The 17,033-nt window shown below is 45.3% G+C and overlaps 1 protein-coding gene across 1 annotated transcript in view; it reads right to left on the minus strand.

The window, feature by feature from the left end:
• Positions 1-17,033, minus strand: part of LOC135911323 (ADAMTS-like protein 5) — a 114,542-nt gene that overhangs the window by 15,616 nt on the left and 81,893 nt on the right. The window contains exons 3-8 of the mRNA XM_065443550.2: positions 6,920-6,990; positions 5,713-5,843; positions 3,740-3,818; positions 3,332-3,449; positions 2,424-2,545; positions 1,515-1,626 (exon numbers count right to left, since the gene is read on the minus strand). Coding sequence (XP_065299622.2) covers positions 1,515-1,626; positions 2,424-2,545; positions 3,332-3,449; positions 3,740-3,818; positions 5,713-5,843; positions 6,920-6,985 — 628 coding nt within the window. The 5' untranslated portion in view covers positions 6,986-6,990. The remainder of the gene's footprint in view (positions 1-1,514; positions 1,627-2,423; positions 2,546-3,331; positions 3,450-3,739; positions 3,819-5,712; positions 5,844-6,919; positions 6,991-17,033) is intronic.

A 17,033-nucleotide genomic window follows, 5' to 3' on the forward strand; every position in this document is an offset into this window, starting at 1 on the left:
AGGCAACTAAATCTGGAGACAGATCCTTTTTATTGTCGTTGGCGTGTCGGTGAGAGAGGGATTAATTAAGTGCAAAAGGTGTGGAGGTTAACCGGAAGATATCCAGTTTGCTACACTGCCGTGGGGAAGTTCATGTTGTGCCAATACACGCTATCTTATAGACTCAAAACAATAACACGTCGCGAAGCCGCCTGGTGTTATTTGTATGACGCACCAGAGCGTCATGGTCGCCGCCACACGTTGATATAAACTAAATTTTTGGCATCTTATAACACTAATTTGTACTAGCAGCTACGGTGGAAGTCAAAAGAATGGCTTACGCGAGAAAGCCGTTGGGAAAAACAAGAAAGAAAACTTTGGAAAAATCTGCAGTGCAGTATTGCAAAGCAGCTGTAACATTGATGTCGCACGCGTCTTGTGCTCTGCTATAAGCAAACAGTACTGGGTAGCGAACTTAGTACACTTAAGCGGTGGTGCGCAAGTGCTCGATATCATTAGTGTTTTGCATAGATTGCAGACAACTGATTACTAAAATCTCAGTCAGTGTATAAGCGTGCGGTGCGCACACCGCCTTTTAACGTTGTTTTATATCGCTATATTCGGCTAATAATTGAATGACACGACTTTACTTCATTAGGAGGCAGTAACATTCTTGGCATTTTCTATTAATTAAATTCTGGGATCTTACGTGCCAAAACCACGATATGATGATGAGGCACGCCGTACTGGGGGGTTCCGGATTTATACTGCCCCCCCTGGGGGTTCTTTCACATGCACACAATGCAGGGAACACGGGCGCTTTTGCATTTCGGCCCCGTCAAAATGTGGCTGGGATTTAATCCCGCACCCTGGGGCTTAGCATCGCAACACAATAGCTGCTACGGCACCGGCAGGAATAAGTAAAGGTTGTTGAAAATTCGCTGGCAATAACCAACAAAATAAGGCGAGCCACAAAAGTGGGCTTCTCCCCACTATATTTCATATTGTGGCGAAGCCAGCGGTACAGATGCTTTTCATCGTTTTTTACGCATAAACGCATACGCATTAACGAAAGTGGCTGTCCAGCGAAGCTGTTGTGAAGACACCGCTACAATTGAAAGAAGGGGAAGGGGGGGGGGGGGAGTCATGCAGTGCTTTACTGATTGTTCGGATGTTTCGGATGGGCTTGTTTTTTTATTGAAACGTATGTTGTATAGGCGATTTCAATGAATGCATGCGCTGTTCGCTTCACTTCACTGAGCGCTTGTAGCCTCTGCCTTAGAGGGGTGTGAGCCATTGCTGATCATAGATGCTTGTTCTGAGCATTGTTCTTTATTGAAACGTACGCTTTTCTGTACGTTGTACAGAAAAACGTACTGTAGTACTGTACGCTTTTTGTAGTATTACGCTGTAGTACAGAAAAGCGTAATGTAGTACATTCGCGTAACTGACAGTCAGTACTGACAGAGCTGTGCCGTGAACCACTGCCATGTATTCACCTTGTACAATTGCAGCACGCACGGGTAGAAACCCACCTTGTGTAGAAGACATCTGCTGCACTTGAATGCATGAAAGACTCCTGCCTCCGCAAACACCACACTCGTCCATTCGAACACCCGATTCTATGATGCCGTCACATCCGACGTCCTGCGAATAGTGCATTGTTTGGAGTGGGATTAACGTCATGGTTAGCAAAACGAGAACACCGTAAAAGCGGGAGCCAACGTTTCGACAAGTGGACTTGACTGAGCAAAACTGAGCAAAATCTCAATATAGTTGTTGCCACCACTACCACCCCCCGTGCCTCGCGCGCAACAGGAGAGGGCGCGCTTCCTGCCCGCCTTCCACGCTCGCACACGCGAGATTGAGCCGCCTTCGCCGGCTCAACCTGGTACGCTTTCACTTGCATATACAGCACACGGCGCGCGAGGCCGATTTCATCGCCCTTGGACTTGATACGGAACCTCACGGCCATGGCAGCAATGCTTTTGCAGTGTCCATATAGTTGCTATGGCAATAAAAGCAAGATCGACGAGTAACGCGATACCTGGAACTAGGTTCAAGGCTGGTTACGTAATTCAAGATTAGAAAGCAGTCTTTAGTGGGGTAGGTTAGGTGAACGCTGTCAACGGAAGATATAAAATGATCGACACTTTTCTTGCATAGCTTCGGAAGAAACTGAGAAATGTCCTGCTGAGGCGTGAATCATCGCCATGCACGCCTTTAATTTTTAATTTCTTTTTGCTAATAGTAGCAGTCTTCAGTTCTCATGGTTTGGCCTCATCCTGCAAATAAATGCTGAATGCACGACTCACGATGAACTTGTGCAAATAAAATAGAAGAAAACTTGACTACTATCTGCTAAACATGACGCATCACAATATACACGAAATGAAGGTAAGGTTTAGGCGGTGTCGTGAACCGAATGCGTTCCTAGAGCTTACCTTACACCGGCCATTGACGCATATCTTGGACTGGCCGCATGATGTACCGTCCGCCATCTTTCCGAAACTGAAGATCATTGTAGAGTCTTGCGATCTACACCTTAGTTCACAGGGATTTCGCTCTGTAAAGGTGAAAGGAATGAAAATTGTGAACGCCGTGTTGCTCTTACATATTTTAGGCAGCAGAAGCGAGCTATATTTTCAGCAGAACATACCAAAGTTTTACATATCCGGTAGAGATAGCTCAGAAGTCGAACAGAAACTAGAATGATCTAAGTTAATTTGTGACTAGCTGCCAGAATCAATAATCTCGCCACAAAATTGGAACGCTGCCGAAATTAGGTCACCCGAAATGGCACGGAAATGTATAAACGAGAGTAATTTGTCACCCTAAAGAACTAAATGGCACGCCTAAAAGCTCACTTAAATAAATTCTCGGGCTTTGCCTGCCAAAAGCACAATATAATTATGAGGCACGCTGTAGTGGGGGACCGATTAATTTTGACCTCCTGGGTTTTTTTAATGTGCACCAAATGCACGGTGCTCGGGTATCTTACGTTAATGGGGAGTTTCGAAATATCACACGATAACAATAACCAATCCGCGTAAACTTTATCGTGGATATTGAGCGGCCATGTTAGGAACGTGCACCGAAATAAAAGAAACGCTTTGTGTACACCTATATACTCCCACGGAATACTATCAGTCAATATCGAGGAAATAAAGGACATCGATACTTTAACTTTCAAATGACAGAAATGAACTTGTGCATGCGCGTCCCACCGGCCTCGGATGCCACTTCTAACGAGAAATGAAAAAGGGACCGCTATCGGTGCCACACGCGCTAAAGTCGTCTGGGACCTTCGGCCGATGCGATAAAGGCTGACACGCGAGTCTATATTCCTCACTCTGCGTGTGACGTTCCACAGCAAACCACTTGGAAACTCGCCGTCCGTTCCCCATGAATCGGTTGTTGAAGGCCGAGCATTGAACGTCTGTGAAGTCTTCGCTGCCCGGAGGACATCTCTGAAAAAAAAAAAAAATTAAATGCATGCACGGCAGTTTCAATGCGTGAAAGTTTTCAGCACTAACGAACCGCTTGGACCAGCTGAGCACAAATTTAAGCGTGCATAGGTATAATCATAATGCATGGCACGGAAAACTTGCTGCCCCAAGGAGCTGGCAACGTAATGCTTTAGCCGAAGAAAACATCTTTGTAGGTATGAGATAAGCTGTACGAATACTGGGATATTGAACCGGCTACGTTCGAAGTGACTTATTTTTTTGTTACTGGCATGCATAGGTCAAAAGCGTACCTCCGTGTTGCAGAGCTTGTGTTCCCATAACGTCCTGGAACAGTTTGAGTACGGAGAATTCGTCGCTGTGGGTGAGCTCCTACGGGGAAACAAGTACTCGTTATACCATTGGAAACATTTCAATGTGCAGATAGTACAATTTGTTCGGCTGAAGCTAAGACGGATAGTTTGCGATCTTCAGACGTCTATGATCCTGCGAAGAGTAAAAAGGGACTGATGTTCGTCGTGTTGCTCAATTAACACAGCCTCCAACATGCAGCTTAAGCGCGTTATGGTGACTAGTATTTTATTCGGAACTTTGGGATTAAGTTAGTGGAAGGTCACTCAAGCTAGGACGTGACTTGTGCGCCGTGTCTTGGGCATGGTAATGTGGGACGTCCAATTACACAGCGCGGGCACGCAAAATGAGGTAGGCTGCACGATGAACAGTTATGCTTTCTATTAATCTTATCTAAAGATATGTAACTACTCGCTTTAATAAAAAAAAAAGAACACGTTGCTCGTATAAAAATTAACGCGAGAAATTCCCACTACAGGAAAGACTGGGGTCTGCGGATGTCTGTCAACAACGTTTCGATAGACATGACCGAGCAGAAGTTGCGTTTTTTTTGTTGCTGCATTTCTGTAGAGAGGCAGGTTTTTTTTTTTCATGTTGCAATATACAGGATGTATTTTTTTCTACACAATACAGATTATTTTATATAAAAGCTGCGGTCATGAGACACCTGTAGTCCTCGCACACGAGCTCTACGGCGAGGCGGAAATAATTTGCTGCTGCTTAAGTTACTTTCAAAAACTAATTAACAAAAAATTATCGTTCTTATAAAGTGGAGCGCAATTTTTTACATGCACAACTTGTAGGGCGTCACAATTTAAGGTACAGGCGCCCAAATCTTGAACTGGCGTGCGCCAGCGGCTACTTTTCTGTGCGTCAGCGCCGTATGACGGGGCGAGGCTGGAAACAGCCTAGCAAACGATGGGCCCAGCTGAGCGCGCTTTCTCCGCATGCGCTTAGCCTCAAACTGTTTCAAGCCTCGCCCCGTGATACGGCGCTGACGCATAGAAAAGTCGCCACTCGCGCACGCCAGTTAAAGATTTGGGCGCCTGTACATTGAATCTTTTTTTTTAATCCGAGAAAGCACGCAATTTGAGATATTCATCATCGAAATTGAAGGCCAAATGCAGGCAATGTCGAGACTGGGGCGTCCCGCTGCGCGTCAGTCGGCAAGGCCACGTAAAGAAGAGGATTGGGGGGGGGGGGGGAGGGGACTTTGAATGGGAGCATGCTGCAGCAAATCCTGATGCGACGCAAAGTCACACACGGTTGCCAGGCATAGCATGCCGCATCAGTAGCTGCCGCGACTGGCCGATACGTTCAAACTTCCTCGCGTTTGTCATCACGGTGCGTTTCGGCCCGATATGATAGCGGGGATGACGTGCCTGCACTCCCGCGGCGCCCGGTTTCGATATTGCTTGAATTTACCGTTGAAATTAGATAAATATCTCGAATTACGTGCGATTTTCAAGATCTTTTAACATATGGGGGTACATTAAGATGCGACTGCTTTAAAATTCGTGATTTAAACAACTGCCCGTAAGCCATAATTAAAAGTCAATTACAATTTCTGTTAATTAGTATACGGAAGCTCACGTTATTAGCGGTAAAGTATGTCCATCTCGCCTAGGAATTCCTCTGCAAGAACGCCCAGTTCGCTGGGCCAATAGCCTCTTTAGTACAGATCTGCATTGTCAAAAATATTGACACCCTGTATGCGTTGCTGCACGCGATGGTTCGTTGTCGATAGCGTTCACTCGCTTGGCCCGCCCGTTTTAAGAAGTAAAGTTTGTTAAGTCCATGCTCTGCACTTTGTGGAGTAGAAAACACAGGATAAATTCGTAAATGGTCAAACTATGGATGAACGTTCGCTTTGATTCTGGAAGGAATGAGCTCTTGCGTCATCCTAGGACTTTACCTTGCGAGGCAAGGCCGGGCTCTGGTCGTTATGCCACCGCCGCAAGTTCTGCTGCAGGGTGACCAGACGTTCCAGTCGGACCACGACTGATGAGACGAGGAGGATGACGAGGATGCCCTGGCTCTACACATCTGCGTTTCAGCGCGAAAGGGGAAGCATCACCATGGTGCATTGCTTTAAGCTTGTTGCAGCAAAAAAGCAAGAAATGTCCCGCATATTTCAGGAGTCAGGATGCGTTTCGTCCGTACGCAGAAAGCCAAGTTTTTGGCGTCTTACGTGCCAAAACCACGACCTTATGAGGCAATTGCCATAGCCTGGGGCGACTCCGGAGTTTTGACCTTCTGGGGTTCTTTAACGCGCGCCCAAATGCAATGCGCGAGCGTTTCTTACATTCCGCTCTCAAAGATACGATCGAAACCGAACCCGGCTGGGATCGAACCAGCAACCTCCGTTTGAGCCGTGCAACGCCATAGCCGGTTCCGTATGGAGTAGGGCAGTTCGTTCGCATAATTAGAAACTCAGCGATGCCCAACTTTAGAGTAGTTGGTGTTGCGTGGCTCCTGAAATGCGAGGCAGTGCAGCAGGACGAGCACAGATAGAAGGGGCGACAACAAGTCCTTGTCGCCCCTCCCTACCTGTCCTCGCATTGCTGCACCGTCCCGCACTACAGGAGCCACGCGACACATTTTGCGCGTTTGCGTGCTTTCGGTACTTCGTTCATACGATCAGTGCGGCAGTCATTAGGCAGGGGTAATAAATGCGAGCGAGGAGGGTGGACGGAGCTGTAACACTGTACATCAGCGGTAGTCGAACGATTCAGGCGTCTATAGACATGTTGCCGGAGGCGTTGCTAGTTAGGATGAGGCTGAGTAACTACTTAGCTGAACAGTATCACCTTCCACATTATATTAGACATTTATTTGCCGCAGCACGAGGTACAAGCTTGTCCCATGTTCTTGTGATCTGAGCGTGAAACTTAAAATGAGGGAGATTCGATATTTCAAGATAAATAAGCACCGCGATCTTCATCTGGTAGCTCGAAGAACATAACTGAAGGCATACACAAACGATGAAATAGTTATCTTCAAATTTAGCTAGAACTTTGCTTTTAATGCTACTTAAATTTGTTTCCGTAGACAGGTGATAAGCTTCAAAGTTTGCTTAAGGGGTGTCGAGAAAATCACGCTTAAATTCAACTGTAGCTTACCGAGAATTGCTGCTGGCCGATCGTTAACCAGGCTAGGAGTAGCGATGGCGACCACGGCGTCCTCATTGCGCCTTTGTGAGAAAAAAGAAGGTAGTGCTAAATTATTACAATCTATCTGTTCTTAGCACATTCTGGCACAAAGACATCAGAAAAGATCAGAAATTTGGAAATATTTTTGATCGGTAAGCTGAGAAATGTGTTGGTCAGGTGGTCTATGTAAACAATTATTGTTATTCATGGCTGCACGAATTATTTTACTGAATACATCTACATCAACTTGCAGCGCCTGCACCGAAGACGGCGACTGTTAAGGTGTCTAAAATGTTCTGCAACGATTCCAAGAAACGGCAAACGAGGTAGAAACCGCGTTTACGATTTCTCAGGCTTACAATGGTCGATGGTCAAGCGCTGTAAGATATTCTGTCTTATTACAAGACATTCTATTGATTTTGGTGTAAGTGGTTCGTTACATTAATTACCACGTAAAGAAGCAAAATAATTATTTTGTTTTAGAATTATGTCTCATGCTGCCATCGGCACGCTGTCAGCGATGCTTGAATAAGTATAACCGAGCTCCGCACCTTGCAGCGGTTAAAAAGTTTACTAGAGGCCGTAATTTATACTTGGGAGGTTTGTAGACTCATGAACGCAGGTTCTACGCTAAAATAATTAACTACGTCGGACATTGCGAAAGTGAGTTTCGTCGTTTATTTTCACGCGGAAACTTTATTGCCAAAAAAAAAAAAATACACCATTGCATCAACTATACACATTGCACCATTTTTCTACATAGTCGCCACCGGCATTGAGACATTTGTCATAACGTGCAATCTGCTTGAAGAAACCACTCCGGTATAACTCGGTGCCCTGCGATACAAGCAATTGTCGCACCGCCTGCTTCACCTCAGCATTGTTTTGGAAGTGACGTCCCGAGAGTGCGGCTTTCAATACAGAGAACTGGGGTGCGATCTTGTACGCGTTCCAAAATAGAACGGAGGTGGTCCGTTCCACCGAGCCGCACACGGTTGGTCAGTTTGAACGGTGAAGAACGCCATGACGTCAATTGTGAAGTGATATCTGCTGTCAATCATTCCGTGTTGTCTGCTATTGGTCAAACGCAATGGAACGGACCGCCGATTTCGCGACGGAAAGAACGGACCGCCTCCGTTCGAGTTTGGAACGCGTACAAGATCGCACCCCAGGGGTGCGATCTTGTACGCGTTCCAAACTCGAACGGAGGCGGTCCGTTCTTTCCGTCGCGAAAGTGGCGGTCCGTTCCGTTGCGCTCGTCCGATAGCAGACAACACGGAATGATTGACAGCAGATATCACTTCTCTATGAACTAGATATCACTTCTTTGAATGAACATTAACAGGAGGTGAATAGCCTGAATTATACTTTTAAGTCTGATTGACAATGCAGAAAAGTTGTTATCCAAGAAGCAAGATGAAGGTGATTCAGTTTTGCGTCGAATTGTACAAGTAACTTGCAATGAAGCACAACAAAAATTAAGAAAACTTGGAAAGTAGTATCTACTTGATTACTGAGATCGATAATGGAAGAGACGTCATGGACTATAGATCGAGCAGTTACTCTACAGTGCCGTAGCCACGGCGAAAACTATGCTGAATAGATTAGCAAGTTGTTCGAGTCAATAAATTTTATGATGTGTCTGAATAATGTGCTCGAACGTTTTACACGGCTATGGAGTTAAATTTAAGTATATTGGCCTGCGGTTACAGAGTAGCTGTTTATCGCCAGATTTGTATAATGATAGAACTTTAACTGCTTTCCACATATTTTACTTCGGCAGAGTAAGAATTTCTGAAAGATGACCATAAAGTATCACGACGTCCATCGAGTAACGTACAAGAAAGTAGAGATTCAATCAAAACTTGTAGACATTTTGCGTACAGATTCAAGGTTATGTTCTAAAGCGCCATCAGAACTGATTACAACCTCGCCTAATGGAGTATTCTTAAGTTTAATCATCAACAAACTCAACCATCCTGGTTAACGAAGGTCAACAGGGAGTAGAAGTACGAGTTAAAAGTTAGGAATTACAACGGGATCATTAGCAACGGTGTCGTCATTTCTTAATGAGGTACTGGATGTAATAGATGTAAATGAACTCCCAACTTTCAAGGATTTAAGTAGCCAAGGGAGCTGCACAGAAAAGTGAAAAAACCTTTAGCACTTGTATTCGATAACCAAGTTCTTCCTTGAGAACTTTCATATGAAGCGCCATCCTCGGTATAACTTTTGATCATTGTAGCCTGCCGCGAGAAATGCAATGTTTTGTAGTTGATCCAAAGAAGTTTATCATTTACCCTGTTTATTTTCAAAGCAACGTGATGATCAGTGCATAACTGCCATGGATGAAAACTAAAGGAATATCCAAGAAGTTGTCCAAGAAAACCATTGACATTACACACGGTACTGAGGGACAAAATATCTGCCAGCTTTATCGAAGTCGCATAAAAATCTGGAATAAGTAAAACGGTGCTTCCGAGTAGAAGAGTCGAGGTGTACAAGAAATGCATCGTGGTGGGAGGTGTGATCCAAAATTTCGCACTTGAAACAATCAGCCAGACTGTCGCTGACAAACACTAGACAAACACTAGAAGGTTGCAATGTTGGCTTGTTGGTAATGCATATTCAAGGGCTGTACGGTAACGCGATTAAGAGACGGGACAAAAGAAGACACAGAGACGCACAGTGCTGTGTGTTTCCCCGTGTGTCTTCTTTTGTCTTGTCTTTCAGGCGAAACAGACTTTTTTTTGGAAGCACTAGTTCTCATTGAAATCAAGTAGTTTCACAATAGGGCGAGCACGTGCAACGCGCACGCTATAAAAAAAAAATACGGTAAATGCGCGGGAAGTCACAGGAATGTACGTCGGCGATACGTCCGTAATGTTGAAATGCAGTGCTTCTTGATTCGCATCTTTTTCTCGCAATATTCCAAAGAGAATTATATGTCTAAGTACAATCAGTGCATTTTACCGGTGCTGACATATGGGGCACAACCTTGCAGACTGATAATGACGCTTGAGAACAATTAAGGACCGCGCCAATAGCGATGGAATGAAGAATGCTAGGCATCACGTTAAGAGACAGAAAGAGAGCGGTTTAGAACAGAGAGCAAACAGGTATAATCGATATTCTAATTCACATTAAGAGAAAAAAAAAACGGAGCTGGGCAGGTTCGTAATGCGCAGGTCAGATAACTGGTAGGCAATAAGGGTTACAGAATTGGTGCCAAGAGAAAGGAAGCGCAGTCGAGGACAACAGAAGACTAGGTGGGGCAGTTGAATTAGGAAATTTGCGGGTGCCAGTTGGAATGGGTTGGCACAGGACAAGGGTAATTGGAGATCGCAGGGATATACCTTCGTCCTGCAGTGGACATAAAATAGGCTGATGATTTCTAAGTGAATGGCCTTCAAGGTCGTAATATTTATAAGGTTAGATAAGCAATAGTATGATTTAAGCGACTTAGTTCACAGCCTAATTCATAATCATGCTCAGTCAGAGCCTGAACAATTTTTCGAGAGTAGCTGCATGCAGTCGAACCGCGTTTTAGCAGTTGCGTAATTTGGAATACGTCATGTACTAAATTTTTCTGGAAGCGAACACCAGAGTGACGTTGAAAAAGAGACGGATCATCACAACTCGAAGTTGTCGCCTCAGTCGAGTGTAGAGAGCGCAGAGAGGACATTGAAAGGACTAGTCCGACTTACCCCTCTTTGAGAACAGGTTTTAATGGGTTGTAACGAGATATACAAATTGAATTCTGGGGATTTACGCGCCCAAACTGCGATCTGATTATGAGTTGTGGGGGACTCAGGGGATTAATTTTGACCACCACAGGACCTTTAACTGCCCCCAATGCACGGGACACGGAATTAGATATATGCATGGAAAGGAAAATAGCACTCCAGAAAAGAAGCGACAAGTAAACAACGTGAACAATCACTTCGCCATCGGAATTATGCGTACCAAAACACAAAAAAAAGAATGACACCAGAATTCGTCAAACTGAACAGATATGCGCATAATAAATAAATAAATAAATAAATAAATAAATAAATAAATAAATAAATAAATAAATAAATAGTACTGTGATACAGATTATGCTGTGGAGCACAACCGGAATCACTACTATTTGAGCAGATTATGACCGCTCAAGAGAAGATGGCGAAAGCAAGCGACGGCATGACAATACATAAGAATAATTAAAGGTAAGGCGAGAGAGAGAAGGGGAGAAAGCTAAAAGGAAGGCAGGGAGGATAATCAGTCAAGAGGTTGGCTACGCTCCACTGGAGGAAGGGAGTAGGGAAATAGAAGGAAGAGACAGAAACATAAGGCAACCAGGCAAAAAAAAAAACAAACAAAAAAAACATGCCGGTAAGAACTGTAGGAGAGAGAAAAAAGTGCATAGAATGGCAGAGAGGTTAGCCAGAGCAACAGCAACAGTAGCTATCGATCATGAGTTCGGATGCAGTAGGTATTGTCAAGGTAACATACCTCTACCAGCTATAACAGACGACCGAGCAACATCTCAAAGCCACTTCCACTTTGTCCACTGCCGCGTGGAACCAACGACATCCCTTATAGTGTCGAGGCTGGACGTCACCCATCTGCCGATATTACTTATCGAAGCACCGGCAGGCACATATCGATGAGAGCGAGGAGAAAGACGACGAGCGCGTATGACGACTCTTCTCGCCGAACTATACAAGGCCCCAGGTAACTTGAGCCAAACCTTAAAAATATGCAAATGCCACGTAGCTTGACCGAACCAAGGTAATGTTTGCTGTCGCTTGGAGATAGCCAGATTAGTTTTTGCACTCCATATAATTAGGTAGTCTTAATTAATAAGCTTATCAATTATTATAATTAAATGAAAAGTGTCAGCAAGAAAATCGCAGAGCAACATGAAAAACTACTGCTACAGCTTTTTGTTCCTCAATACCTGCTACATAAACATTTTCAGAGCGTAAAGGAGCCCGCAAATACGCGCGAAGTGCCTCGAGCGGCCAGTCGCGCAGCAATCTTGCGTGTATTCGCGGGCTTCTTTGACGCTCGGAAAAATTTAATGTAGCACGTATTGAGCAACAGAAAGCTGTATCGGAAGGTTTTCATGTTACTCTACAATTTTCTTATTGAGACTTTTCGTGTAAATATAATATTTTAGATGTTTATTAATTAGTTAGGACTACCTAATTAGGCGGAATGCAAAAACAATCTGAGTATCTCCAAGCGACGGCAAACAACATTACCTTGGTTCGGGCCTGCTGCGTGGCATTTGCATATTTTTAAAGTTTGGCTCAAGTTAGTGGGATACCCTGTATACCGTATGGTTAAATAAGAAAAATATCTAGGTCCAACGCATATTTTAGAATCTATGTGAAGCTAAGCTTTCGCAAAGTCGGTGATGAGATGCTATCAATATGCATATTTCTATGCTACGTCTTTGGCAGAAAAAAAAATTACGGGCGTCGCCTGTGCCCTGGCGCTCCCGTGCTACGCAATGTAGCAACGTTTATATTGGGTTGTATTTCTTCACATTCATTTTAAATGTACCGCCCGTTTCATGGCCGATCTGCTACTGTGTGTATGTCTCATAACATGTAAATCATCATCAACATGCTCACATATCAAGAGGTAGTTGGCGTTGGAAAGAAAAGTATACGTGCGATTGTGGCCTAATAGTTAGGAAAGTAGTCATAAAATGTTACCAGGTTTGCTTCGTTAAAGGATTTATACTCGTCATTACGAGCACAATTAGCATGACGAGCGCGAGGATATTCAGGTATCAGTGTTTGGTCACTGAGTAAGTCAGTAGAAAACAAGGCCAGGAGCAATCTGAACAATTATAAGGGCAGTAAAGATGGTAGTGCGGTCTTTCGTGTGGTCTATTCGGCAAGACAGTAGCAGCCCCCAGCCAGCAGCCCACGGTCTGTATTTGTTGTCGTCCTGGTGGTATTGTGCCATCATTGTGACTCAAGATGTTCGCATCGTATTCCGTTGGAAAAAAAATCTTTTCTAAACACAGGAAATACCGGGAGGCTTCAGAAAGACAGCTTTACTTTAAAACTGGTGCTTCTATAGCGGTTATTGGATATACCTATGAAAGGCTCAGCTGTTTCGAATGAAGGTATTTCGCTCTGGTTGCGTTCGATTTAAACTGGGCTTCTGGAATCCATCTGCGGAGGGGGAACAAATTAACCTAAATGAAAAACTTCCTTCGTTCCCAGCACTCTCATATCGGAAAAGATATGTGCAGCCGTGACCAAAAGAATGGGGACCAAGCGCTCCGTAAAAAAAAAAGAAAAAAAAGGAAAAAAAAATTTAGGCCTCGGCATGTAACCTTATACTGGAGACTGCAGTGCATACTTGACGTCGCAGTGCGCTTGTCAGCTTCACGTTGTCCTTAGTTTCCAAAAAAAGTGTCCGACGATTACGATACTCCATAATGCGAAATTTTAGCACAGCTCGACACTTGTTTTCATTTTGCGGTATGTTGAGGCAAAGAATTTGAGACCTAAATCACCGTACCAACTGTCAGTGCACCAGTGCCGTCAGTGCCTTCGCAGAGGGAAGGACAGTATGGGAACGCTGGCATGATGAGCGGCATCGGAGCCAGCGGTGGAAGACGATGACGAACGTGCAAGCAGTGCCAGGAGCGCGTTCGCGCGATTACGCCGAGTGACACTGACGTTCAACCAAGGAACGGGCGCCTAAGAGCTGCTCTCTAAAAAATCGTTTTATTTTTTTTTCTTGGATAACTCACCTCTGGGACACATTTTTTAATCACGGGAGCATTCTCTAGCTTTCGTGTATGTCCAAAAACTAATTCAAACTTTAACGTGGATGGCAGGCACCCCACGCAGTCTTCAACCACAGCAGCGAAACATCTTCCATTTCAGCTGTTATCGCTGAGTTATTGGCCGCGTTATCGCATCGACAATAACGACAATCCCAGGGAATGACACAGGAGCACTCGTACAGAATCTAATTAGATTTGCTTGGAAAGGGTTCTGACCTGGTTAGAACACATAAGTACTATACATCACAGGGAAAAGCAAGAGGGTTAGGGAATCGAAAGGAGTGGGGAGGGGGTTGTGTCGCTCTTCAGCTTCTCCATGCAGCGTTCAGAAATGGGGCGAAGCAGAAGTAAAATAAAATCCCAGCATGTACAAACAGAAGCACACACGTGGCTGGCAAGCAACACCCAGCAACGAGGAAACTCTCACGGGCACTTGACTTTTCGATTTCAGGACAGCGCAAATATCCCGTCTCCGCTGTTTGCCGAGAGCAAACACGGTCAACGCGGAAGACATCGCGGCGGCCATACGCGAAGGGTGAAGTGCGCGCCGGAGAATCGCCGGGAGCGTCAATTTCTATAGCGCTGGGGCATTCCTACTGCGCGCAGAGGGGCTGTAGATACGGCGTAGGGGAGGGAAGGGAGGGTACCAACAATAATCTACTCACATCGACTCAAGTGCAATCGAGGCCCCTAATGCCATCGCGCCGATACGCAGGCATAAGCCTATTGCACACACGCACACACACTTTCCCGACCCGCCGAGAAAGGACTAGCGCGAGGCGGAAGAAATATATCAGTGTCTCGCACTCGATGGAATCCGTTCGTTTTACCGAGGGCCATTTCTCGGATTCGAAGTCGAGTGACGTGGCCCTAGGACTCAAGCAATCGTATTTCGTCATGTGAGCCTTTGTTATGTTTAGAACGGTGCTGCCGTAAATATCGCTGCGCCGAACGATGTTTCAAGAAGATGAACGCTGCAATTAGGGCTCACAACTCTCGTACGATAACGTAAAAACTCATCAAGTGGGGATTTTATTTTAGTTTGCTCGTTGAGCCAACACGGGGTGCCACCGAGTTTTCGAAGATCGCTCATATGACTCGAATAATAGAAATTCCCGCGGTGGCGCAATAAAGTCACATAACTGCGCTTGACCAGCCGATGCACTTAACGACTTAACGACGAAAATGAGCAAACATGTGGTGAATGCCGAACGAGTCAATGAATCCAGATAATGGCAGTACTTTATCTGCAAACGCAATACGTATATACAAGTGCCCGGGCACACATTTCATGGCCGAGACAGTTTTATGTCGACAACGTAACTGAAAGCTGGGAATGTTGGTGCTGATACATACTCTGGGTTGTGCGATAAACGCGGAAAATATAGCAAGGCACGGACAAGAGCCGCAATCACGCAACTGATAACGTGGGTAGTTTGTTGACGGAAAAAGAATACGCGTATTCGAGTACCACATGTCGCGGGATTCATAGGAAAGGCCTGCGTTTGCGAGTTCGCGTGGTTATTGATAAGTTTCTTTGTGTTAGCGCTTCTAGGTGGCGCTTATAAGAGTTGCTTCTTTAGATACGTACAATGACGTGCTTATCAATAAAGATCAGTTGAGTTTGCGCTCGTGTCAGCCGTGCCTTCCTGTCTCGTCCGCGGGTTTATCACATGGCCCGCAGTATGAATTAATATCTACGAGCGACGTTCCGAACATAAGTTTCGTCATTTATTTTCGCACAGAAACATTACTGCGAAAAAATTATTACACACACACATATGTATATATATTCTAATGTGTGTCTCGCGCGTGGTCATATATATAACCACGCACCTAAACCACGATCTGATTATGAGGCACGCCGAAGTGGGGGAGTCCGGAATAATTTGGACAACCTGGAGTTCTTCAACGTGTGCCTAAATCTTAGTGCACGGGTGTTTTCGCATTTCGCTCCCATTGAAATGCGGCCGCCGTGACCACGATTCGATCCCGCGACCTCGTGCTTAAGAGCCCAACACTATAGCCACTAAGCACCTACGACGGGCCTTTTTTTTTTTGTAAAGATGTGACGCTTTCCGTTGGCTGCCGTCGTTTAAGCTCAGCAATATCGAGAATATTACGCTACAAACACGTGTACTAACGCTATGAGTGTGACCATAGGCGAGAATAATCAAATTTCTCTTCGATCATTTTTTTATTTGATTAGTTGTTTCCAAAACCAGCATTTCCCTGCCAGTTGTGTTCTCGTTCGTATCTGATAGAATCGCTGGTACTTCACTTGCAAAATACCATAACCACAAGCACATATGTTATATTGTATAGGTCAGTGTAGTATGTGAATTCTCAAGCAAGACCAGTGCGCTCGGCCCTGCTTAATTGCACAGGGGAGGAATAATGAACGATGAGAACGGCGTGGTGCGATGCGTACGTAAGGGTACCACTACAATTTTCTAGGGAAGAGGGCGCGCGGTGAGGCCTGTCAGGTAGCCACTTGTTGCCTCTTGCATCAAAGATTCGTTTCCAGCCGCCAGTGACCGCATAACGCACCAGCGCTCGTCCATATATAGGAATTGCTCAAGTCAAAACCGGGGGCGCTCAGTGGTGCCACCGTTGAGAGCCCGAAAAATTTAGCTCGAGCGCCTGTCAGAGAGTCGGGCCACGGCACCTAACGGTTATAATCGTCGGTGTGCACGGCGTTACCACTTTATGTATCTGTGCGTCGCAAAAGGCAATAGCGTTTGAGATGCACTAACGTAGAAGGAAACACTGGTGATCGAAGCAACTGTACCGAAAGAAAAAAAAAAAATGTCCGCGAATGTTATGCGAAGCGACGTTCAGCTTGCTTTCAGCTTTCTGCCAGCCTTGAAACTGCTTCAGCCGATCAGTTAATCCACAAAAAAAGACCAAGAAAACGAATAGCTCGTGGCGCCATGGATTCCGTCATTGTCGACGTAAAGTTGGTATAAGACGGGAGGCAGCGTTGGACTCTCAGAGCCTGAGCAAGTATGCCAGAACAGTGCGACAAAGGTGCCTTCCAGCATTCATTCGAACACTTCTAGATTGCGTACTCGCTACGCTTCAGGTTTGAAAACGCCCCGGCTGCGCGTAAACCACGCGTTGCTTGGAGGGCCATAAAACCTCCCAAACATGCGGAAAGGGTCTTTCGTGCGCGTGAGCTACAGCCTCTCTGCAGAAAACCCAAACAAGTGAAGGTGACTTTCCCTAGGAGGGGGGGGGGGGGATGCCCCGGGGCATTAGTCCTCTCACTGTTAAAAAAAGAAA

This window comes from Dermacentor albipictus, chromosome 1, assembly GCF_038994185.2.
Source record: "Dermacentor albipictus isolate Rhodes 1998 colony chromosome 1, USDA_Dalb.pri_finalv2, whole genome shotgun sequence".
Taxonomy (NCBI): Eukaryota; Metazoa; Arthropoda; class Arachnida; order Ixodida; family Ixodidae; genus Dermacentor; species Dermacentor albipictus.